The sequence below is a fragment of the Colias philodice genome, chromosome 14 (genome assembly GCF_061535455.1).
Source record: "Colias philodice isolate Cphi_HAF_F1 chromosome 14, ilColPhil1 Martin Lab GWU primary, whole genome shotgun sequence".
Taxonomy (NCBI): domain Eukaryota; kingdom Metazoa; phylum Arthropoda; class Insecta; order Lepidoptera; family Pieridae; genus Colias; species Colias philodice.
The window spans coordinates 1,990,062-2,017,440 of record NC_143099.1 but is presented as its reverse complement, the minus strand read 5'-3'; the positions used below and the strand labels follow the sequence as shown (position 1 = coordinate 2,017,440).

General features: G+C 34.1%; 1 protein-coding gene and 1 long non-coding RNA gene across 4 annotated transcripts in view; one reads left to right on the top strand and one right to left on the bottom strand.

Moving 5' to 3' along the window:
- The window catches only part of rols (zinc-RING finger and ankyrin repeat domain-containing protein rolling pebbles), a 130,223-nt gene extending 107,898 nt beyond the window's left edge, over window positions 1-22,325 (top strand). For 2 of the 3 annotated variants that reach the window (XM_089703241.1, XM_089703243.1), the window contains 15 exons: window positions 3,580-3,978; window positions 4,672-4,785; window positions 11,274-11,449; window positions 12,302-12,446; window positions 12,877-13,005; window positions 13,351-13,482; window positions 14,315-14,520; window positions 15,121-16,567; window positions 17,063-17,310; window positions 17,693-17,978; window positions 18,726-18,836; window positions 19,725-19,882; window positions 20,411-20,490; window positions 20,739-20,970; window positions 21,536-22,325. In XM_089703241.1, the coding sequence (XP_089559367.1) occupies window positions 3,580-3,978; window positions 4,672-4,785; window positions 11,274-11,449; window positions 12,302-12,446; window positions 12,877-13,005; window positions 13,351-13,482; window positions 14,315-14,520; window positions 15,121-16,567; window positions 17,063-17,310; window positions 17,693-17,978; window positions 18,726-18,836; window positions 19,725-19,882; window positions 20,411-20,490; window positions 20,739-20,970; window positions 21,536-21,820 (4,148 nt within the window). In that variant the 3' untranslated portion in view covers window positions 21,821-22,325. The remainder of the gene's footprint in view (window positions 1-3,579; window positions 3,979-4,671; window positions 4,786-11,273; window positions 11,450-12,301; window positions 12,447-12,876; window positions 13,006-13,350; window positions 13,483-14,314; window positions 14,521-15,120; window positions 16,568-17,062; window positions 17,311-17,692; window positions 17,979-18,725; window positions 18,837-19,724; window positions 19,883-20,410; window positions 20,491-20,738; window positions 20,971-21,535) is intronic. The other variant, XM_089703242.1, reaches the window with a different exon arrangement.
- The window catches only part of LOC149482663 (uncharacterized), a 382,500-nt gene that overhangs the window by 212,059 nt on the left and 143,062 nt on the right, over window positions 1-27,379 (bottom strand). The gene's annotated exons all lie outside the window — the stretch shown is intronic.

The window sequence follows — 27,379 nt, the reverse complement described above, 5'->3', positions numbered from 1 at the left end:
CGATATTCAACACACAAATTTATAATAGGTGGGAATCGAACCTACAACCTTTGGCTTCGAAAGCAGTGTCGCTACCAACTAAGCCAACCGAGCAGTCAAATGTGACGTTATTTTCCTCGGCCGAGCCACGTCCACACTGACCGAGCTGCTTCGTGCAGCAATTGCTTCGCGAGGCTGCTCGCTCTGTGTGGACTAGTCTTATGACTAATATTGTAGCAAATTGTATACGCTAATTGACTAATTAAGTTCACACTCAACTATTAACAAGTTGGTACAAAGCTAATGTTATAAGCCAGTTTAAATTTACCGCTATTTTTTGCATTAATTATTTTAATTGGCCGCTATGCTTTGTTACTTTTGATGGCTTTGTGAAAATATTTATATTAAGATGTATAAATTTAATAATTTCTAAATTGGTTAGCAAAATATGCGAATAAACCGTTATTTAAAGTCCAATTTTTTTGCCATTCTTTGATAAGAAAAAAGTAATTATAATAAAAACCGAACTCATATTATGTTGTTGATAAAATTCTTATTTGATATTCTTATCTTAGTAGATAGGTATGTTTAAACCGAAATAGTCCTAGTTACAGCAACAATTACGATAGAACATCAAAAGCTCCAAAAGCACATGCATTGTAATAATTGTAATTCGTAAAACAAAATACATGAGACGATTAACAAATTTTATTACTATTATAGTGTAGTTTTAATATTAGTTGAAAAAAATAATCGAATTCAGATCTACGGTTACTAGGTGACCGTAACCATGATCGTGACTCAGCGTCTGTCTCAGACATTTGGCTAACGGCAAACAATCACGCACTAGTTTTTATTTATTTACAAAAAATATAATAACATAGGTACTAGAATAATTAAAATTTTGATACATCTGTTTTTTTATTTGATATATTTCACTTATATAAATCTTAATCAAAAAACTCGGTATTCTTCAATTCGGTAATTTTCATAATTTTTATTAGTAAGTACAAATCTTATATATAAAATTCTCGTGTCACAATGTTAGTCTGCATACTCCTCCGAAACGGGTGGACCGATTCTCATGAAATTTTCTGTGCATATCGGGTAAGTCTGAGAATCGGCTAACATCTATTTTTCATATGTACCACGGGCGAAGCCGGGGCGGACCGCTAGTAAAGCTATAAAAATTAAAAAGTAATATGTAACTATTATAATACAAAGTTTATTAAAAGTCGGTATGTCAGTACCTACCTGGCTATTTATTCAATAAATATTTTAGTACATATTCACAAATGGCACACTATTATAAGCTTAAATTACAATACAATAAAGATATAAACATGCTACATACAGAGTCCATTCCTTAAAAGTTCTGCCCCGTATCGATTTATAAACGACCGCGACGTCAATTACGTATTATGTCTTCATTTATGCGAATGAATGCCCAAAATACTAAATTAACCTCCAATAAATACTAATGACCTGTAATAAAACGCCTTGAAACAAAATTGCTAAAGGGCTTCAATTACGAAAACTACTGAACCGATATTCATTAAACGCTTCGTGTTCACAGCTATCAAAGTATGGCGTTAACTCCTCAAGATTTAAAGATATCTTAAAAAATGTGCCTTTTCACTTCTTTTACATTGTTGCCTAATACTAGGGGATGCTTTAAAGTATTTCATTAAGTAGTTGACCTCAGTTTTGAACTATCTCCTGAAGAAAAGTTTATCAAAATCGTTTTCGCAGCTTAACCGTAAAATCGCAATACAATCTTTCACATTTATAATATAAGTATGTACGAATATAAAAAAAAATACCAGCGTATACTACTTTACGTAAATCACACATTTACATAATATCCATTCATCGTTTATAAAAACGAACAATTTCACGAATCGAACTCAAATTAGCGGTTTATATAAAATATTAAAAGGTCACGAATGGAAAGCTTGGACGTTATGTAAAACTTTGTTTACAAGTACACTGTAATGGTAATGATGGTAATAAATCATGCGACTGATTGAATATCTATAAGAATTAAAATATTTGTTCGTACACGGTTTTGCAACGGCTAGATCGATTTGGGTATTGTTTTTAAAGTTTATGACATAATTCATGAGGTTTTAAGAATAATTAACTGCTCCTTTCTTTGTGAAAAAGACCCACGTATTTCTTTTTTACTTGCAAACCTTATTAGTAGAAATAATAATGCAAAATAATCAATGATCAATTCATTGAATGTACACGAGGAAAATCGATCATATAAGATGGATGGCCTACAATCTAGAATTCAACTATGTGAAAAAACCAGCAGTTACCCTTGACTTGGACTTGGTTGAGAAATGGACGCTTGCGCCACCCCGGGTTGGGCATTTGGTGGAGGGCCTGGAAACGGGCAAGTGGTGGAGGGCCTGGAAACGGGCAACTGCTGGGCAGGACATGCGGAAGATTGCGAATGTGTACCCGCATCCCGTCTAAAGCAGCGCGTTGGTACACGGTGGGGTTTTAGTCGGTAGGAATCCGACATAACCCACGGCTTCCCCGGGAGCCGTGGGTATCTTAATTCTTAGGCAAGATTTCCCCACTTGAAAAAAAAAACAGATATAACTAGGCGAACTGATATAACTAGGCGAAGTTTTATATGAATACATTTGTGACAAATTTTATGTATGTATAGGCTTTATGAAAACTATCTGTAATATACAGTTACAGAAGAGAAAAGTAAAAAGCAATAAAGAACTATTTTAATTAAAGAAAGTAGATTATGACGAGATATTCTAAGACTCCCAAAATGAAATCAATTGAGTTGTCGATATAAAAAGCTTTCAACGACATATTAAACAGAACATCGTCAGTGTACCAAAAAACGTCTAAATTAATTTCCTTAAGAATTCCCATTCGTCTTCAGCCAGTAACTTTCCTTTACAAAAAGCTCAAGGCACAAACGTGTCGGCCAATTTCAAGTGTCTTTTATGAATCATGTACAATGAAAGACCATGTCCCAGCTCACGCAAATTCGTGTTTAATTACAGACACTTGATTTATGGCTCTTTTAATTTGAGACAGTTGATTTAAGATCCTCAAATACCTTTCAAGCTGGAAATTGTTTGTGAAAGGAATTATGCTTATTAGCTGTAATGACAGCAAGAAATTTGACAGCTCTAAAACCAGATGACTTATTTAGTAAGAAGTTAATAAATGTTGAAGCTGAAATGTAACTATGTCAGTTCCAATTTACCAGTGTAAAATTCTTGCATTTTGATTGCACTGCCTTCATTTGTAAATAATAAACTTCACAAATTGCAACGAACACGAATACAATTAATACTTTTTTCCGATTGTATAGGTTATCTCAAATTGATGTGGACCTACTACAGCACTTGTTTTTAGCCTAATTACAAAAATTTTACATGCGTAAAGTTTTATGTTTGTGATATAAAGTACGACCTAACCAGTGTGGCCTCTTGTTTATTCATTAAAGTACACCATTACAAATTACGCAAATCAATCGGTATACATCGATATCGCTGCAAATTGTGTAACAATTGACAACTTGATTTTACCCATAATAAAATCGACATTTTATCCTTTCAGATCTCGCGGCGTTACGGCAACTGCTGGAGAGCGAAACCGGAGGCACAACTTGTCCGAGCTGTAACATGCCCTTTGATAAGGGCAAAAAGAGAAAGTTGATTGACACTTGCGGACATGAGCGGTGCTACGCTTGCATGTTTAGGAACGAATCTTGTCCTATATGCGCGAGGAAGAGTCAGCGGAAAGTGATGGAGAGATACACGCCGTCGCCGCAGAGGCTGGTCGAGCCGGAGTGGCAGTCCCCACTTCGTCTCCCCAAACCACCAAAGCAGAGTCTCGCCCAGAGCTGCCCCACACCACCGCACACTAGAAGAAGATTCTTCCTAAGTCCAAAGTCCTTGCGCAGCCCATTCGGGCAACGCACGAGGCATTCACACGAAAATCACGTGCCTTTATCAGGTAAATGTTGTCTTATATGAAAAGCTCTAACAGAGAATGGAATAGTGTCTTATTAATGTAGATAAATAAATTGACCTATTTCTTAAGCTGAACAATCCGGTACAAAGCTTTCATCTCTCCGCCCATACTTATATCCGGTTAGGAAATGATATGTCCATTCTCTGTAAGGCACAATCGTTTAGATGTTCAAGTTTGTGCGTCAAGGATTCCACCGCATTGTAAATAATGGTGAGTGACAGCGCGACGCCCACGCGACGCCGCCGGATGTACGTAGGTTCGTAAAGGACCGGTTGCTAGTATTTATTAACAGGTCGAACTTTTGCAACACTGCCCGCGCAGACTGCTAGCCGACGAATAATCTCGGCATCTGTTACATTTTCTAATTCCATTAATTACATCATGAGCGAAATATATAGCGGCCAGATCGCAGCTGCGGGGCCTATTTGTTAGCGACACTTCGTTTGTATTTAATCAGCCGTTTACATTTCTATCTGTAAATGTTAGTAATGTCCCGTGAGATTTGCAGTTTTGAGTGATTGCAGTCATTTTCTATTGACATGGGCTCAAACGCTCTCGATAAGTCAAAAGATAATTTACGGTTGTGAAACCCTGGCGCGACAGCTGTTAACTATCTCGTTGCAATATATTTCGCACTGGAAGAGTTGGGCACTGAGGAGTTTAACGTTTTAACAGGGCTGCCAGAGGAAGGTCCGAGGAGCGCGGCGTGGCCGAGCCTCGTGTTCAATAAAATAAGATCTCTGTGGTCCGCACACTCGTCCGTGCCGCAGGGACTGAATCAATTGACAGGCACGAAACGATTATTACGTCCGAAGAATGTCGATCGAATTGATAAACATGATTCATATCACCATAAAATAAAATTTGACCCGAATCTTTCAAAACTTATATTTTAACATCAATAACAGTTTTATTAACTCGTGATTCGGTCGGTTCGTTCTGAAGACGACTCGATTGAATGTTAAAATGAATTGGTTTCGTAAAATCGATTCTTTAAAGTTTCTGATAAACAAATAAGTGATTCGATCCACATTCCTAAGCCGAAGCGGCACAATTTTTGCACACCTTATTGCCTGTTCGGAGTCGCTCCATTTTATTTGATGCACAGCTTTTTATAGACCGGTTTATATTTCGGTTGTTTTTGTTTTTGTGTTCCGCAGCTTGAGTTGATTCATTCGTCATTTGTTTGTAACAATAACATCACTGTATATATAATGGTAACTGTCATTTACATATCGAGCGAGAAATTAAGCAAATACTCGATATTCGACTAAGATCTTATCGTCTATCAAATATTTTTACGTGGGAGACTTCGATCTTAAGATTATTGAGTTTCAGATAAGGATCAATTAAGTTATTGCTTTGGTTGAAAACAAACTAGATATCTTTACTACTAAATCGAACTTATCTTTTAATTTTAATATCGTTTACAATTTTCAAGATCCGTTTTACGACTGTTGAAGTGTTAATTAAATAAATTATAACGACTTGAACTGAGAGATATTTTACTGAACGTTCCATAAAATTAGTTGAATAGAAAACGATTTTCTCTAAAGTTCTCTCTAATAAACAGGAACAGTACAGGAAAGGATGAACAAGATTTAGAATCAGTGTGTCGCTATTTAATTTTATATTATGACTTTGTATATTATATCTTAATATGTACAACTTTTGAACTTATTAAGTATATCATTTAAAATCCATATGTGTTGCATATAAATGGCATATTGATATTCAGAACCACGCATCTCTTTATATGGACTGTTAGCGTGGAGGCGCTACGTTCCTATTATAACAAAGTATTTTGCATTATATGGAAATAGTGCTATAACTGTCACTAACATAAACATATATTAACCTGAACAAAGAGAATATAAGGAACCTTCTAAAAATAACACTTACATGTACAGAGGTTTAAAAAAGTTTTGTCAAATTTAAATGATCATTTAAATGCTGGAACATGAAAGTTTTGTCAAAATTAGTTTAGCATTTTTGTCATATCATTATAAAGATAAAGAGAGAGATAGCAACATACACGTGTTAACAAAAAAAGCTAAGGTCAGACAATAGTTAAGCAGCTAATATTATCTTCCGGTTGTGACCTCATTCATACATAATATGTAATTAGGAAGCGGGTTTTGTAACAAAACATCGTATAAAACATGTTATATCTATACATTTTAAAGTTTAATCTTGCAACGGTAAACATGTAGATATAAGCAGTTCTTTAACAATCTTTTTTTCATAAAGGACTTTCACTTTAAAAACTTTTTAAGCTTATTATGATAAGCCCAACGGCCCTTTTGCTTTATACATACAAAATATAAGGATTTAAAATTAAGAAATAAAGAGTACATATTGATTCGAAATCGTGTAATAACTACCTACAATATTTATTTAAAATGTTATAAAATAAAAGGTTTATTATACTTTAAAAATTTACTCGATTCCAATTAGTATACTCAGCTAGAAAAATATTAATCATGAAAATTATCTGAACATAAGTTTTATCTTCCCAAAAATCATGAGTGAAGTTCAACATTGAACAAAACATTACTTAAAACTTAAAGGATATTCAGTTTCCTTTACTACTTACTACTAATTATTGCGGAAGCTTATTTAACCTACGTATCCCGTCTTTCCTGTGCCATAATATATCGATAAAATAATAACAATGAAGGCCACAATCTACATATTTATTGCGAATATAGTGGCCTGTAGGTGGACGCTTATTCACAGATTATGTCATCAAATATAGACCAAGGTTGACGCCCGCGCTGAAAGCCTTACGAAATTTCTCTTCCATTATCACCTGATTCATATAAACCTACACTTATATGGAATACAATAGGATGAATGGTGTTTGTGACAAATCTATACTAATATTATTAAGCTGAAGAGTTTGTTTGAACGCGCTAATCTCAGGAACTACTGGTCCTATTTGAAAAATTATTTCGGTGTTAGATAGCTAGTTTATCGAAGAAGGCTATGGGCTATAATATATCATCACGCTAAGACCAACAGCAGTGGAGCACTGCGGGTGAAACCGCAGGGCACAGCTAGTTCTTAATAACTGTTGATGTTTAAACATGATTTTGAGTTGAAGATTTAACCATATTAAATAAATTATATTGATCCTTAGTTTATTAGTCGTAGGTATATTATTAGGTATATATCTTACTAAGACCATAAAATATAAGGGAAACTATCTAAATTATGCAATAATACTTGAGTAAATATAACCATGGTCTTTAACTAGCAGTAATATCGTCTGCTTCCTTTATTTCATAAGTTTCCTTTTTATATTTCGAAATATTAATGATTTAGTACTAGTAGAATGCATTAAAATAAACAATCATTTATATAATTATTCTAATAAATAATAATATTAAATATCCTCTTTAAATAAGATACTTTAATCTTGAAATTTTATAACTTTTGAGTCCCTTTTTTTTAACACATCAATCATGATCCCTTTAAAGTTTAAACTTACACAACCTACAATGCCTACTCATGCTTTGTCAGTAACTAGAGGTCCAAAAACTATTCAACCACGCCCCTAAGGTCAACGTGAGACCTTTGACACTTCTACGATTATAACTTCTACTTGACAAGGGACATGACACCGTTAGCTTATAAAGATTATTTATACGTGTGTTTTATCTTCTATGTTCATCTTTATGTGTAACTGATGTTAAAGATTATAGGTCCATCTCTTACGCTAAATTTCCAAAATGAAAGATTGTAATTTATCGGAAAATAGTGTGAATAATTCCAGACAAATGCGTAAAGCTTTATGCAGCATGCTATAACCACAGTATTACAATATTATTTCCTACAGTAAGGAATCGCCTTTGATGTCGCGCGATGCCGCCGCCAGCGTAGGTACACGCTGCCACACGAAAATACGCTAGGGTTGCAACAAATGGGAAATAAAACAATTGTGATTATTAATATTATGATGAAATCATTTATTCATATTTCATATTATGTACATTCAAAATAATTGCGATTATTAAATCTGATGTAATTATTTGTTCATAAATATATAATTACAGATATTGCACTGCTAAATATTATTTACGTGGACACTTTATTTTTGGATGTTCTTAATTGTATATATTATAACATTTAACTAAGTAATGCATTCGCATTGGGATGTACAATCTGATTAGGAAATAATGAGGACAACATAGCTTTGATTTTAATTCAACAGATACAATTAATACAATCTTTCTGAAATATTGTTTCCTTCTGGGATTTCAATGTAGATTTACATCCGTAAACGGAACAGTTTGTGCGCGCCATAATAGAATATGTAAGTACCTATGTATAATAAAATTATTACACAAAAAATACGACTGCGTCGTCCTTTCGCGATAGGTAAAGCAATCTCAGCGTGATCGCTTTACGCGGCCCGCGTCGCCCGACCCCCGCCAGTTCCCCTCCGTTTCTCTGCACAAGTACATTCGTCGCACTACTGTAGGATGGTAATACTGTGCTATAACTTTTAAATTGCACAGAAAGCATAACTTTTTATCTATATTTACTTACATATTCATTAATTTTTATCGACACTTGTCTCTGAAAGTGCTAAACCGATTTTAAAAATTCTTTTAAAAGCTAGGTTATCTCTGCGTATATAGCCTAAATTTTCTACCAAACATTGATTCCTTAAACATCTTGCTGTCTTATCAATTATCCCATATACCGCGTCCTATATTGTTATAATTTTCAAGGCAAGTGTATCCACGCCCTATTCTACACTCGCATATACACGGCTTTATTCGTGAAACACTCAGATAAAAGTGCTTTCTTTGGTTGACAACTGACGGCGCAGTTCAATTGACAGAAATGACAATTCGCGATAAGAGGCGCACGAGTTTATGTTATTACTTTCGAAGTGTTTATAAAATCTTTAAAAATGCGGTCAATGCATATTTGTATGTTTGTGGATATTTTTGGTTTGCAAAATTTGAAGGCAGTTGTAGAAATTAAAAAATAAAGATTTTGTATGGACTTAAACAAAATAATAGAAATATATCACGTTTATAATATGAAGATCACAAAAGATCACCGATTTTTAGAAAGAATAAACTTAAAAATTCTACATTTTAAAAGATTTTCTAGAAAGGCACTTTCATATTCAGAAAGTAGTAGACGCCTTTGGCTATATTGCACGCCTCATAAGCGAAGCGTTGAGGTGGGTACTACTGTCACTTCGCGCAAAACATCTGATTTTTCAAACTTAAAATGTCTTTATGTATCATACATTGCACTTGTAAGATAATACATACACACACATATTAAGAAAAAACACTATTTTTAACGTTCATGATATTTTTGATGTCATTTTTGTTATTTAAACTAGTTAAAAAACAGTTTAAAAAAGTTCTGTCTTGGACGTCCGTGTGTCTGTATGTGCGGATCCTTTTTCTTGTTAACACGATAGCGACCGAAATACTTTACTAATCGAGTCTTTTTTTTCTCTTACGCTTGAGTATGCTCAGGAATAGAACCCTTTCATTTTTCAGGGTCTGATTCGATGTGGTTTAATTGTTATTAAATAAACAAAAATAATAATTAATAAATAATTATTAAAAAAAAATTATGAGGCGTGCACTTTTGGATTTTCCAAACTATTTAAATTACTTTTATTTTCGCCCGACCGGGGTAATGCGGTTACGAGTTAATAAGTTTTAATCTTTTTTATAATAAAGGGGACTTAGCAACCACATCTTAAAACAAGAAAAAAACATACATAAATGTATAATATAAGAACAGTTTCTCATCAAACGCCTCGTAAACAATGTAACATGACATGTAGTCACTACAGACTGTGTATGGGATGTTATCACACTCCCACGTATTCAAGCTTCGAAGCCTTTATATTCAATGTTAAACTTGAATATGTTGAAAACTATATGCATATAATATAAAATAATGAAATAGAGATGAGAATAAAAATTACTAATAATAAGCGCTAAAACTGACCACTTTTCTGATCTATTTTTTATTTTAGATTGTTTTTAATGATGTGATAGAATCTATGTCTATTTGTCTGTTTGTTTTTGAAACCGCTGAAATAATGAATCTTTGCGAAACATACGAATACTTTTTGTTGCAAAATCGAAACGGCACAGAGCCGAAATAAAATATGCAAAATTCATCTCCCAACAACATTAAGAAAGCAAAATCACAAACGCAGTTATTATTCACATAATACCAAAATCTACCCATACATTTATATACCAATCCCATCGCGTCGATCCCATATATTTAAGTATCATGTCCGCCAAGCGATTCCCACGCAATGCGCAGGTGTCGGTGACGTCACAGACGACCAGCGTTTCCTTTTCAATCCTACTTTTTACTTCAATTTGCCTTTCGACTGCATAAAAAGTAATTGGCAAGAACTTGGGACTCGGAAATGAGGCACATTTTGGTTTTTGGTAAATTTATGCAAAGTGAATTTAAATTATTCCTGTTTCAATTTTATGTGATAGCAACATTTTAAATAAATAATTTGTGAATTGTATTATATTATTTTAATTTAAATTGATATGTTATAGAGTAATTGTAACTATGTACATTCTTGCAAAGAAACAACATTTGAATTTGAATTTAAAGTAATAAATTTCACTTTTAAACTTTCCTAGTCTAACACTAGGATAGTTCGTACAACATTTTTTATGACATTAGATCCCTTAAAACATTGATCGATTGGATATAATTACTTTTATACAGGAACTCCAAAGAGAATGACTCGGGTCATATTAAAAAGAGTTAATAACAAAAAGCGACATTATAACAATTAATTATTACTCTGCGAAATAGAAAACTTTAGCTTCCCATAATTATTATACAAATACAGAAATTCCATCACTTATTTGCCAAGGAAAAAGCTTTTCTAAGCTTCACTTCCTGTACATAATCCCACAGCTTAGCTGATTTAAAAATCAAATATGAGAAAGTATAAACCTTTAGAACATCAATCAATAATCATACCATATTTACGGCAGTTACGGTGGCTACACACGTAATTGGAAGCTTGACAAGCCTGGATGCACAAGCATGCTTGACATGCATCGCCTAACATGGGGCGTTCACGCTTACTTTTACGTGTTAAACTCATTCATTAGGTTTTTGTTTGCATGAATTTGACGGCATGATGTGTGGTGTGAGACGGATTATTTTGTACATATTTGCGTTGGAAGCATGATGTGTGATGCATGACACACTTGTTGCATATAATTACAATATATATTTTGTTCTAGATGACGAAGGCGGTCACATAAAGCAAGGCTACGAGTCCAGACGGCAGAATGACTTGTACATGCGACTTGGCTTGTTGCTCGGCGAGCGAAGGGGGTCCAGGAACAAATCTAGGGACAGTTGTACGTCCCTTGCGTCCCTGGATGCCCATACACTTGCCTCGCATAACACTAGTCCGGTTTGTATTCATGTTTATTATTGTTTAATGGAGAGCGTACACTACACAACTTTTACAACTACCTATTGCAACTCAGTAGACTCGGCGTAGTTTTATATTGAATAGAAATTAGTGATACACACGCACGCACACACACACACACGCACACACGCACACATGCACGCACACACACACACACACACACATTCACACATAGTTACACACTTATTAATAAAGGCGTTAATATAGGCGCAGATTTCATTAAGTTTATAAATTAATAAATAAAAATGTAAATTTAATCTTAATATGTATAAATAATGTCTTATCTTTATGTATAAATAATTTTGATTGATAATATCAGATAATTTTTAATACCTGATATATAATGAGTACCACTTACCTTATTGTGTTATCAGGAAGGGTTGCAGGCCTACGATACAAGCTGTCTTAGTGTAGGTCTGCAGGTCATATTATCTTTTTAATCATCAGGTCCTATTATGATATCCTTGTATTTTTATGTTTAATTAATTAAGATAATTATTTCTATGTATTTAATTTTGTATTTATGGTGAATAAATGATTATGATTATGATTATTATGATTATGATCAATTATTATTTTTTGGATACAATATTTTGTGCTTTATCATGTATCCATGTAGTACAATTAATGTAATTCACTATCGAAGTCAGCATTTTACTGTCTTCGAAGTTTCTCTAATGAAGCTACAATCTTTTTCAATAATTTACTCGACAACACAAAACTATCAATACAGAACAAAACGTAAAAGAAACCTTTAATTTTATATTGTGGATGCTTTCAAGTTAAACTTACCTAGATTTTAAATAAATTTATAATAAAATTAACTTTCAGGTATCAACCCTAACGGGGTCCTCAGAAGTGGACGCGGCAACCCCCCTCGGCAGGGACTCGCTAGGGTCCCTCGCATCTATGTCCCTATCAGCTGCCAGTAATTGCTCCTCCTCTAGTCCAGGCAGTAGACGACATTCCGTCACAAGTTAGTACCAAAATATATACTAACCTAAGATTCAATTTATTAAGAAACTCTTTTAAGTTAGATATCAGACAAATAACAAAGAAGAATCACAGAAGAAAGATGTTGTTAAAAAGTTACAATTAGTTGTTTTTCTATCACAGAATTAGAATGAAAATTTATCTACATCATAACATAAATATTGCTTTTTTGATACCATTTACTTCCAATAGAATTAAATACAAGCAGCTTTTAGCGTTAGGCAAATCGCAGTAAGCATTATTAATATCATAGTCATATTGTTGATAACTGTAAACTGTGTCGCAATAATAATTGTATACATTTTGTTGGGTTTCGATCTGCTCCTGAAATTAATGTAACACCTATAGGCCCAACAAAATTGTGATCTGTTATGCGTATTCAAAATTGTAAAATTGCGTTTTATTTATTACAGCACTACAAAATGGTCGAGAGGAGCTAACCCGCATGTCGTCTGGTTTCTTTAAAACCAGAAAGACTGCAGCACGGCGCTCTGCGAGAGTTAGTAGTAAAGCATCTTCTTCCTCTTCTGAACTTAAAAAAGGTAAACTAGATCATTAACAAAGTATTTATATAAACAAAGATAACAGGCAAGTCTGAAGCCATGGCAAATTTTATAAAGGCGCTATTTTATTGACAATTTTGAAAAAAAAAACAGTCGTACCCTTTTATTTAATAACGATAATATCTCCCTGACTGAGAATATTAAGGTCGATTCTTGGGGAGGGCTAAAAAATTAATCAGATAAAACTAAACTATAGAATGAGTAGGTAAACTGAACTAAGCAAAAATCATATTTCGCTCTATACCTCACAAATACATTGCACTTATTAAACCTTTTTTTAAAATACTTCTAAGCATCCGTAATGATATCAATTTTATTTTCCAGTTCACCCAACCCCACAACTAACATTACGACCGTTGTTCTTCGAAGTGCCGTCTACAGATGACACGACAGCGTTCTCTGGGAGACAGTGGCTCATGAGAGACATGGAGAAAGCTCTAGAATCAAGTGCTTCAGGTAATTATAATGTTCTTATTTAAAGTAAACAATAAAAAAGTGAAGTCCCGTGTCCCCTAGATTGGCAGATGCATTATTCATACGTCTGTTTCACTGATCAATTTTCTTTAGGGACAAGTAGGTGATCAGCCTTCTGTGTCCTGCCAGACCGAGACATTTTTTTTCTTCGTCTCCACCGGGAATCGAACCCAGGACCCCTCGGTGCTACGCTCACGCGTCAACCACTGTACCAAGGAGGCGGTCAAAGTAAACAATGGTCAAAAGTAAACCAAGTCATTGACCAGTTCAGAGAATCCTCTGAAATATTTAATAGGAAATTAACAATGACTTTGGTGTTCACAATTTTTTCTATCGTTAAAAAAGATTCCTTTATTAATTGTTGCGAATAATTAACCCACATTCTTTAATTATATGGAATGGGGTGAAACATAATCCAACCCGTTAGGTCACGCAGAAATCTTCGAAAAACGAGGTCACAGCGACTCAGAAAGCGTAACCAATCAAAAGACATACCTCTGAAATAAATATGGAAAAACATTAACAAGGATGATTTATTCATTCAGCAATTGATTATACAGTACTTTACGCCTTGTAATAAAAACTGCAATAACATTCTCATATCGCTGGTTATAAGAATCATCAATTTAAATATTTTATTGCAAAAATCATTTTAAGAATGGAAATTAGATTAATTATTTATTAATTATAATAATTCTCTCATGGGAACCATCACAATATTTAAATTTATAAACACTCTTCTGTTATATGTATATCATTTTTTTTAAGTCGGTTAAAAACAAACTAACTCTATACATGGTATACTCTTTTCTAGGTATACTGATCTCAGGATGTCCAGGGACCGGTAAAACAGCATTAATACTACAACTAGTTGAATACTCCTGCTTTGGACGCAAGAGGAATTTCGAATACGAAGAATTAAGAGAACAGTCTGATATTAGAGAAATGTTGCCAGAAGAAATAGCCGCAGGGATGGTCACACAACTAGCCTCGCAAGTTGTAGCTTATCATTTCTGTCAGGTGAGCTATTTTGAATCTTATTTTAATATTACGAAGATGTATTATTTAAAACTAGCTTTCCGCCCCCGGCTTCGCCCGCACAGTCAAAGAAAAACCCGCATAGTTCCCGTGGGATTTCCGGGATAAAACCTATCCTATGTCCCTAAGTAGCCTATGTCCTTTCTCGAGTATTAAAATATCTCTATACCAAATTTCATGCAAATTGGTTCAGTAGTTAAGGCGTGATTGAGTAACAGACAGACAGACAGAGTTACTTTCGCATTTATAATATTGGTATGGATTATGAAGGTGTATTATTTAAAATGAGTTTTGTAATTAACATTAAATACTGAGATAATATTTTCTGATAAAATAATACATATCTATACTAATACTGTAAAGCTGAAGTGTTTGTTTGTTTGAACGCGCTAATCTCAGGAACTACTGGTCCGATTTGAAAAATTCTTTCGGTGTTATATAGCCCATTTATCGAGGAAGGCTATAGGATATATATCATAAAGCTAAGACCAACAGGAGTAGAGCAATGCGGGTGAAACCGCGGAGCACAGCTAGTATGTATATTCTGAATAGATTTTCTTATGATAATTTTATTTGTTTCAGGCTGACAACAATAGTACATGCTTAGTAGGTGAATTTGTACATTCCTTAGCGGCTCAACTCTGTCAAGCGCCCAGACTTCAAGCTTATAGAGAACACTTACTTAGTGAAGCACATCTTTTAGCCTGTCTGTCTTTAAAAGAATGTATCGCAGATCCCGACTTAGCTTTCGTTAGAGGAATTATTGAACCTCTAACTTCTCTACGAAGAAATGGAAGCATAGATTCCACAAATAGCATCATCCTTGTCGATGGTTTATGTGAAGCGGAATACCATAGACCAGACCACGGCTATACGATTGCTTCTTTCCTATCTCGACACGTCCCTGAAATGCCTTCATGGCTCAAAATTGTGGCAACCATACGAACACAATTTTTAGAGCTCACTAAACAATTGCCGTATACCAGAATAAGTTTAGACGAATCGGATAACGTTAATAAGGATTTGCTTGAATATTTCAACGCTAGAGTTCAAGCTGCGCCAATAATAGAAACAAATGTGAAAAGCTCGACGGGAAAATCGGAAGGAGTTCACAACCCAGTAATGAAATTCGCTCAATACGTGCTCCATTTGAGTCAAGGCTCCTTCTTATTCCTGAAACTCGTCCTTGATCTTTTAGAACAAAGCCATATTGTCATCAAATCGACAAACTATAAGGTCGTTCCAATATCGCTTGCCCAAATATTCCTGTTGCAGTTCAATCTGCGATTCCCCACCGTCCAGTCATTTGAAAAAGTGACCCACATTTTAAGCGTTTGCCTCGCTGCATTATATCCCTTAACATTAGTAGAAATATACTATTCCGTAAATTCCTTGTTAGTTGATACTTTCCTACCCTGGGAAGAATTCTGCCACAGATTCGAAAGTCTATCCGACTTCCTCGTTAAACGCATCGACAACACATACATGTTCTTCCATCCATCCTTCAGGGAATGGCTTATCCGTCGAGATGATAATGAGAGCTCTAAATTCCTCTGCGACTTAAGAGCAGGACATTGCGGCATCGCTTTCCGCTTATCGAGAGTTCAAGCACCTTTAGATCCAGAAAAATCTATGGAACTCGGTCACCATATATTAAAAGCTCATATGTACAGAAATCTTGGCCCAGCGCAATTAGGATTATGTCCTAGAGATTTACAAGCCACAATGGTTGCATCAAGTGCTGCTAATGTTGGCGAAGCGATAGCCAATTTGAGGAATATTTATACTCCGAATGTAAAAGTTTCTAGACTGATGCTATTGGCTGGGGGTTCGCCCAATCAAATAACAGCATGTTTAGGAAATGCTCCATTGTTGTGTATGTATGCGTATCAAGGGATAATAGCAATGGTAGGATTGCTGATTGAGTTTGGAGCAGATTTAGAAATGACTAACTCTCAAGGATGCACCGCGCTGTCTTTGGCCTGTCAACGAGGACACACTGATGTTGCTAGGATGCTTATTGCTTCAGGTAAATACACTTTTAGATACAATTTTAACTTATTAGACATATTTCTTGCCTCATACTACATACTACTGAAGTTTGTCTTTCATTCTTTGTTATGTTATTAATTTAATTTTCGATATGATATTGTTAGACGTAACTTATGATTTAATATTTTTATGGATGAATAGTTGTCACTATTTCCTGTCAAAACATGCTTAGCTGACGAATACTATAAAATGCCGCGTTCTTTTGACTCGTGGCGAATTCGTACGAATCGTGTCTAGGGGCTCAGACGTTGTTTATACGACGTTCCAACAACCCAACTACCTTCACTTTGCTATAGTCGTTGACTTGCTGCGATTTGTTATCAACTACCTACATCAATTAGGTAGCTGTGCTAATCGCAGTTAATTCCTAGTTAAATATCATTGTCTTAACTGTTTATCTTATGACATTCTTAGCAAAAGTCGTTATTTTTTTATCTCTTTCCCTGTATTTATAGCCTTTTATTTCTTCCAGGTGCCTCCCTAAGCCATACAGATACAGCAGAACAAACACCATTAGTGCACGCAGCGAAAAATGGTCATAGAGACACAGTGATCTATCTCCTGGGTTGCCAGACCGGCAAGGACGATAGGAACTCGATAGAAATTGATGATAGCAACATTGAGCAATTGGTGCCTGGTGCGAGGCATGCGTTGATAGCTGCCGCGCAAAACGGGCATTTGGATATTGTGGAGTATTTGTTGGATACTGCGGAGTTGATTGTAAGTATTCGATAGTATCGTAATATTTTTGTCAGTATCAAAAATAAAAGCTTAACAAAATTATTAGTGAAACACTGGGAAATGAATAAAATTTTTGGATATGACCACAAATAGTTATGACATAAAATAATCTAAATATTTCATTTTTTTATAATTATCATTAATGTGTAGTAACAATGTGCCTAAATGATAGAAATTATATAAATTATGGTATATTTTATTCGATGTATGTTATATACGACGACAAATATAAAAATAGTGTGTTGATAAGATATGTTAGAATTTACTAAGTATGAAACTTCAATAAAATATGTAAAAAACCAGCAATATTTTTATGAAATGCTATTTTTTATTCTCTTATCGTTTTGCAATTTTCTTCCAGCCGGACGGTATTTGCCCAGTAACAGGGGAAACAGCTTTAACAGCAGCTTGTTCAACCGGCCATGCTGCAATCGCCGATGCTTTACTTATCCGAGGAGCTACACCCTATTCTCTAAACGCTCGCCAGATGTCACCACTTGCGTTAGCGAGTAAAAACGGGAGGACAGCACTAGTGTTGCGATTATTGGACTCTGGGGCGGATGTATCGGGGTCGGGGGGGAAGAACCCGTTGATTTTGGCTGCTGCGGAGGGACATGCTGATGTTTTGGAAATGCTTTTGGCGCATTGTGAGTAATTTTTTTTATGGTTATAGTAGGCAAATGAGCAGGCGGGTCATCTGATGGAAAGTGCCCGCTGCCCATAAGCATTCGCGTTGTCAGGGGGCAACGCGAACGTGTTGCCCGCCTTTGAGATAAATATTAAAACTCTCGTGATTTGACAGACCTCTCGATTTTAAGCGTTACATACGCTAGCGATTGTCGTTATTAATTATATCTTGATATATTTGAAAATGTACCAAAGACTGTTATGTTGGAAGAAAACTTATTATTGTTCCGAAATAAAAGTTACTCCTAATTTGTTAATATTATGTTTTTTATGTTTTTAAATAAGCCCGTAGTTTGTGGCGATATTAAGTTCATATTAAGTGCTGTTGTTCTTGAAAGAATATGAAGATGGTAGTGACAATTCTTAATAGCATGCATGATTGATAACTTTATTATGTAAATAGATGACAATAGTAGCGCAAGACTAAATATGGGCGATAGTAAATTTCGCAAGGTCTGCGAAGCCCCTCTTGGGAATTTTAACGAATATATAATAAACTAGCGGTCCGCCCCGGCTTCGCCCGTGGTACATATTTACGTTTTCTCTACATAAAAACCATCCTCGTACTTCAAGGAATATAATAAAAAAAGAATTATCGAAATCGGATCAGCCGTTCTCGAGTTATGCGCTTACCAACACATTTTGCGATTCATTTTTATATATAAGATTATTTAATCTATAATATAAAATAAATTATTTAATCCCAGGTGCTGACCCTGCGGCGTGTGACGCAGACGGCGTGTGCGCGCTGGGCTGGGCCGCACTGCGCGCGCGGCACGCGGCTGTCACTGTGCTGCTCGATAAGGGCGCTGCTATTGGTGAGTATACTTAGACTCAACGTATTAAAGGCGTTAGTACACCTACGCATTCGTATGCGGCAGCGAAACAACGAAAAAACTGTAAGTAGTGTGGCAGGCTGTCACATATGATATATCTCACTCTAGCACATAGATAGATGAAATAGTTGCGTCCTTGTCAGTATTGTTTCGCAAGGACCTGCGAAATGGCCGTTACACAGACGCATACGTTTCGCTAGTGATGTTTCGCATCGCAATGCGTCAGCTTGTGATCTGTCGGTGAGGACAGATTTTCGCACCATGGATGCCGAAAATACTGAATTATTTTTGCATTCTATTCGAGATTATCCCGTATTATACGCAATTGGACACACAGAATTTAAAAATACGTACAAAAATTACGACAGCACCTGCAGTCGTCGAAAATTACAATGGCATATCATTGCGAAAATGTTGCGAAAACATTGCTGTGTACTAACGTTCCGCAGATATTTCGCTACGCAGTAGTTCCACAGAGACTCGCTGCCGCATACGAATGCGTAGATGTACTAAAGGCGTTATAATAGCCCTTTTTGTTAAATATATATTATTCATCATGTCAATTATTCTACTAATAAGATAATCATCAAAAGTATGCAATATTTATCATAAGATAGATAATATATTATGTTTTATAATCTACTATATTAAAATAAGTCGGGTTTTCCTTCCTGACGCTATAACTTCAGAATACACGAACCGATTTCCACGGTTTTGCATTCGTTGGAAAAGTCTCGGGCTCCGTGAGGTTTATAGCAAAGAAAAGTGTATCTGGTGGTGAAACGGAGTTCGCCCGGTTTGCTAGTCTTTTATGAATATAACCCGAAATAATAACAACTTCTATCATGCTTATTCCAAATATATCTTCAGACCAACCCGACGGCAACGGTCGTACCCCGCTCGGTCTAGCGTGCGGAGGACCGGCGGACCTGGTCGAAATGTTGTTAGAACGAGGTGCTTCCTTAGAGAAGGTCGACCATAGCGGTCTTAGGCCGTTGGACCGGGCGATCGGACAGAGGAATGTTGCTGTAAGTATATGAAAAAGTTAAAAATATTAAAAAAAAAAGACGGGTTGCACTCCGGGAGTGCCGGCAAAAGTGAAAACTTGATTATTAACGTTGAGCATGTTTGATATTTTGGAATGGTATCCGTCTTACACTTTTTCGATCAGGCCACGTGTCCTGACGCGAGTTTAAGATTTTATACCCAACGCCGCTAAAGAAGTTTTCACTTCAAAAAAAATAAAGTTGACAAATAATAAGTGTAGAAATTAAATATTTTTTAACGGAATTTAAACGCGATTTATTCATTAGATTATTTTCCCTAAGATTTTATACGTTATATAAGTTAATAAGGTTTCAATTTAAAATAGTAACTTTGAATTATATGAGTTTTTCTTACCTAATAAGTACTTAATAATATTAATACGATTTAAACTAAGTTTTACGTTTGATTTAAAATTTTAAAGTAACTGAACTGAATTAATTTTACTACTTGCCGAAATTATATAAATATGAGTCATATAATATAAATTAATTGTTGTTTGTTGATTACAGGTGGTAAATTGTTTTTTGAGGAAAGGAGCGAAACTCGGACCCACGACATGGGTAATGGCGTCAGGCAAACCAGAATTTATGTAAGTATTTTAATACAAAACAACACAGCTACAAATTATTTCAATGTCAAATATTATAAAAATCAAAACGAACACATAACCAAGACACATATATTTAAAGATACCTACTACATATTCACTATTCATCTTATACAGAACTTAATAAACACAAAACATTTACAGAAAATTATGATATTATTATCTATCATTTCAATACTTTTTACTGTTTCTATCAATTTTACTCTAATACATTAACTCACAATCAACAGGCTAATCCTCCTAAACAAGCTCCTAGAAGACGGCAATCTCCTCTACCGCAAAAATAGACCCTCTGAAGCTGCACATAGATACCAATATGCGTTGAAAAAGATCAACCCGTTAATAAGTGACGAAGGACTTACAACCCCGGGCACTACCGTACCAAGTGAACACTTGGCTGCGTTTGTGCAACTTAAGACTAACTTGCTGCTTAACTTGTCGAGGTGTAAGCGGAAACTTAATGTAAGTATAATAATATTTTGATAAGATTTTTGTGTTTATTTGTAACGTTCAAACTAATTGTTCGATTGTTGTAAGATTTTTTATGTTTGTTTGTTATGTTTTAACTCAATAACTGGGTTTATCTATGAGGTGGATCAATGTTTATGCGCTTTGCTTGCAAAAACTTCTGAATCCATTTTGGTATAAACATGTTACAGATAGATTATATGCAAATCCAATTACCATGCTGTTAGCTTTCTTTAATATCTATAAAATTGTATTGAAATGTTAAATTAGTGTATATCTTTATTGAAATCAAAACTAAAATTTACTCACATAAAACTTACTTAACTACATAAAATACTACGGGCCGATTTTTCAATGCTTGGATACAACTTATTCGTCGAATAATGTATAAAACTACCATTTTAAAAACGTATTCTAATTTCCCGTATTTGACAGTTTACGTGACATTTTAATGTTATCGTGTAATACTTTATTGGACGGATAAGTTTTATCCAAGTATTGAAAAATCGGCCCTTCATAGAATTTAACACACAATAACCTATCTATTCTTATTTTCCAGGAACCCTCTGAAGCGTTAGACCTAGCAGCCCGGGCCTCCATACTCCGCCCAAACGCATTCGAATGCGCATACGCAATGTCTCGCGCAATACTCGCCCTTAACAAACCCGCAGACGCTTTACCACACGCCCGTAGAGCCCTCCTATTGGCCCCACCCACTGACCACTCTGCTGCTAGAACATTAAAAGCACTACAACAAGAAATACTGTCCAGAATGAACACGACCCATAACTTGGAAACGCGATCCATGAGAAACTATGATAGCATCAGTTTGAACATGCCTTAATACGTGTAATTCGGCCTTTACATTGCAGTTTAGTATAAAGAGATAGTCGGTTTTATTGGGCTTTAATGTCTGTTTGTAGTTGCCTTAATAAAGTTATTGGTGTGAAGTGGCTTTAATATTAAAAATTCGAATTTGAAAAACTATTTTAATAAAATATATTTACTCTGTGTGGTTGATAGTAGATAGTACAAAATGGCAGCTATATGAACAGAATATTTATAACTTTGAGCGTCTGAATTATGGTGCGTCTATCTATAGAAGATTTTAAAATCGAAACGAACGAAATGAAATAAATGTAACGTATGCCAGGCATACGATTATTTAATGTAAAAAATCTTTTCATTATTCTGATTTACGCAAATTGTAATTTGCATTATTTTCTTAACTATTACTTAAAATAGATGTAATAAAATAAACTTAAATATACTGTAATTTTAGCATTTGTACAATTTCAGTTATGTTTGTGGTAATTTTATTATCTTTAGTTTGTTGTCTATGTCCAATTTAAGGTTGATGTTCCGACCGTCCCTCCATACATTTTTGATTACCTCTAAACACTTAACACAGACACTATTTCTTTAAAACTAATCATTTTATCACTTCTCTATAATGAAATGTGTGCGCGTTCGACCTTTTTAATCAATAATTTACAATATTTACTTAGAAAAACAACAGTAAAATACCGGAAAAATTTGACACTTCTACAGTAGTGTGCGTGACTTTTGCCAAGCGAAACACGACATAAAGCACGACATCTAGCGCATAGACTATATACTTATTACAGATCTAGCGCGTCAATGTCTAAACGAAAGGCGATGTTTAGACATTGACGCGCTAGATGTCGTGCATTCGCGTTCGTTATCTTATGCTGCATAATGAGCATAATTCTAATAAATCAAAGTTCTGTGTAAAAATTGAGTAATTTCATTTCCAATCGTTCAAAGAAAATAACAATAAAATAAAATAAAACTAATGACCTTAGAAACTATGTTTTTTTTTATTTATTACTCATTATTGTTCGTCCGTCGTAGGTCTGTAAACTGTATTGTACACTGAAGGTAAATGGTACTGTAGGTACTTTAGTTCGGCGTCGTCGCTCGTCGGCTTGATATAAAATTACATTCTTGATTTCATTGACACGCGCTATGATTTGCGCGCGGAATTTCTTGTGTTGTGAATTTATTTTTGTATGCTATGCATTTTAATTGATTCAAATTGCAATGTTTCTCTAGTATGCATTTGAGACTATATTGTAAATTGTAATAATTGATCGTGGGTATAGTAATTAATTATTCTAATAACGCAATTAGTAATATATGTATTTTCGGTGGGATTCAAAACAAAAAATTGGCCCGTGATTTTTATGAAATTTCACCACATTGCAAATCACATCAATCATAGTTCATACACATGTATGACGAAAGTGATTAGTATTGTGGCTAACATTGACTCATCAGTTCATCACTGAAACCAGTGATAAATCAGTACCTATATCATATTGTGTTTGAATATTTTTAAACAATGATATAAGTATACAATTATTATAAATCGGTAAACTATCAAAGTAATCACAAACTTGCAAACATTGGTAAAATGTCCAGTAGTTTATGAGCCTTTTCATTACAATCAAACAAACAAACAAAGTTTTCCTCTTTGTAATATTAGTGTAGACAAACACTATGAATACGATCACGAATGCAAATTCGGGGATTTTCTAATTATTGCTAAATAATAATTGAATTCGTTTTGAAATACTCTATAATTTTTAGTGTATAAATAGACATTTATAATGTGGTGCTCATTTTTTTTGTACTGCTAACGCTATTGTAGGTACCTATTTTCGTTGTTTTATTTCAAGTGAACACGGCCATATAATTTTGTCACGAGCCGCCTATGATTGTAGGTACTTTTGTTAGGCTCCTTCGTCGTCCGCGTCGGCTCGAAAGTTCTTGATTTCATTGTCACGCGCTATGATTTGCGCGCGGATTTTCTTGTGTTGTGAATTTATTTTTGTATTATTATTATTTTTTATTTATTTTTTTATTTTATTGATTCAAATAAAATATTTCACTAGTATGCATTTGAGACTATATTGTATTATGTATAATTTATCGTAGGTATAGTTATTCTTCTATCGCAGTTATATTTTCGGTGGGACAATTTGACCCGTGATTTTTCTGAAATATCACCACGTTGCAAATCACATCAATCATACACACGTATGACGAAAGTATAGTGGCTAACATTGACTCATCAGTTCATCACTGAAACCAGTGATAAATCAGTATATCATATTTTATTGTGTTTGAATATTTTTTAAACAACGATATATATACAATATTATTATAAATCGGTAAACTACCAAAGTACTTCCGAATTTTCAGACAGACAAACAAGTAGTTTGAACACGCAGTTTTCTTATACTAGTAGCAAAAATCAAAACCATAATATTATGTTTACCTACTATATTTTACTAAAAGTCGAGTGCGTCGAAATCGTAAATAATAGGTAATATAATGTTTTTCACCTTCCTGGTTATTTTCCCATAGTAAATAGTGTTTTAGGTTTGTTGTTGTAGGTAGGAATAATAATAATTATTCTTACATGTTGGTTATGAAATGTATATTGAAATAATTTACTTTTACAAATCATTAGTGTTATTAGTTTTGAGTGAAAATGCTTGGATCAGCATAATATTATATGGTACTTCAAATACATGTTTTGATAAAAAAAACAATAGTGTAATAAAATAAAACTGCGTTTTATTGTAATCAATGTTGACAATTTTAAATTCCAAAATTATTGATCAATAAAATAGTTTACACCAACAAATATAACTTTTATTTTTATAACAATCGTTCATAATATAAACCGTAGCAGGTGGCGTTTTGAAGTTCTGTCTACTCATACAGAAAAATGGAAAACTTGTTTTTTTTGTAAACAATTTATTACTCATGTTGTTTGGCAACTCGAAGCGTGGTCGTCCGTCGTAGGTACTTTTGTTCGGCGTCGCGTCGTCGTCCGCGTCGGCTTGATATAAAACATTCTTGATTTCATTGACACGCGCTATGATTTGCGCGCGGAATTTCTTGTGTTGTGAATTTATTTTTGTATGCTATGCATTTTAATTGAATCAAATTGCAATATTTCTCTAGTATGCATTTGAGACTATATTGTAATAATTGATCGTGGGTAGGTATAGTAATTAATTATTCTAATAACGCAATTATATTTTCGGTGGGATTCAAAACAAAAAATTGGCCCGTGATTTTTATGAAATTTCACCACATTGCAAATTATATATTATACAATTACAATTACAATTATTATAAATCGGTAAACTATCAAAGTAATTACAAACTTGCAAAATATGCTTTTCCGAATTTTCAGACAGACACACAATTTTATTAGTTTGTTTTAGCAAAGTAGGTACCTATACCTATACGCTTACGTCGCGCGTCGCGTCGTCGAAAACGGTGCGCCCAGAAACAAACATACCTAATTCAGTTACAATCCTTTTTTTGTTCCGTAATTTATTGTATTTATTCTAATACGATTTTTTTTATTCGTCGGCCAGTTCTACTAGGTATAAAAAGATAAAATTGAAATATAATTATTGTAGCGACAGCCATATTATGTTACTATGTTTTCGTAAATATGTTTTTCACCTTCCTGGTTATTTTCACATAATCTTATCTTCTTATATATAAAAATGAATCGCAAAATGTGTTGGTAAGCGCATAACTCGAGAACGGCTGAACCGATTTCGATCATTCTTTTTTTATTATATTCCTTGAAGTACGAGGATGGTTTTTATGTAGAGAAAACGTAAATATTATGTACCACGGGCGAAGCCGGGGCGGACCGCTAGTATATATATATAAATGAATCGCAAAATGTGTTGGTAAGCGCATAACTCGAGAACGGCTGAACCGATTTCGATAATTCTTTTTTTATTATATTCCTTGAAGTACGAGGATGGTTCTTATGTAGAGAAAACGTAAACATGTACCACGGGCGAAGCCGGGGCGGACCGCTAGTCTTATATATAAAAATGAATCGCAAAATGTGTTGGTAAGCGCATAACTCGAGAACGGCTGAACCGATTTCGATAATTCTTTTTTTATTATATCCCTTGAAGTACGAGGATGGTTCTTATAGCTAGAGAGCTAGTTAGTTTAGTTTTAGTGCAGTGGCAGTGTAAATGTTGTTGTTGAGGTTATGTAAATTTAACACTTTAGTTAACTACCAAGATATAAAGAAATGAGGATAGGACACAATAACTATTGGTTGAGGTATTTATAAACTCATAATATACTTTTAAAAAAATCACGTTTTAATAAATTTCTAGAATTAAATTAGAACAGCTGATTCAAAATAGCCTAAAAAATCTTAATAATAATAATTACGCTTCACAGCAAGAAGAAATGTACCATATGTACCCGCACAAAGTCGATATTGTGTTGCCTACCGTTCGACTCAATGGCTAGGGTTGTAACTACCTTTAATAATTATTACCAAACTAATAAACCGAGTGATGCGAAATAACCATAATTCTTTTAGAGTTTGATAAAATGATCAGGCAGGTATTTTCTTTAATCCTCTGAATTCTCGGTTACTAAATTGTATCGTTGAAATTATTCTTAATCGCGTAAATTTAATAAATAATCATATGGAAAACACTTTTCATTTGTTTTTTTACTTTCACGCCCAACTACTATACAATAATTACGTTGTTTCGGTATTTTGACGAGAAAACGCAGGAAACATCCGTTGTATCATTTTAGATAGATTGTATATTTTGTATCTGTAGAATTGAAATCAAAGCTATGTATATGTTGTCTCCATTCTTTTCTTATCGGATTGTTGATCCCAATGCGAATGCGTCACTTAAATTTTATAAAAGACAATAAAGAACATCAAAAATAAAGTGATACGTAAATATTTCACAGTGCAATATATTATGTAATTAATAATAATTATATATTTATGAAAAAATAATTACATCAGATTTAATAATAGCAATTGTTTTGAATGTACATAATATGAATAAATGATTACATCATAATAGTAATAATCACAATTGTTTTATTTCCCATTTGTTGCAACCCTAGCATATTTTCATGTAGCAGCAGAAGTACCTACACTGGCGGCGCGGCGGCATCGTGCGACATCAAAGGCATTGCCTTACTAGGTAAGTTTATAATGACTCATTTCTTTTATTATATAATTTACGTTTTACTTTTACAGAATCCGATTCAATGGATTATGAAGACGAGTCACACAACGCCATACGATAGTGATGATGAATGAACATTTCAATAAATGCATGCGTGTTTTTTTATGTTGTTTTGTAATTGTTAATTGTTTCTTAAATAAAGAAATAAACTAAATATTTAAATGATGATTTGTTATTTGCAACACAACTTTATATTTGAGATTCTTTACAAATGTATATTTAGTTTTGTATCATCAAATTTATAAATTTTATTCCATAGTTTTCAAAATTAAATGTAAATGACCATAAAAACATTAATAAAGTAAATCATTGATGTAAGG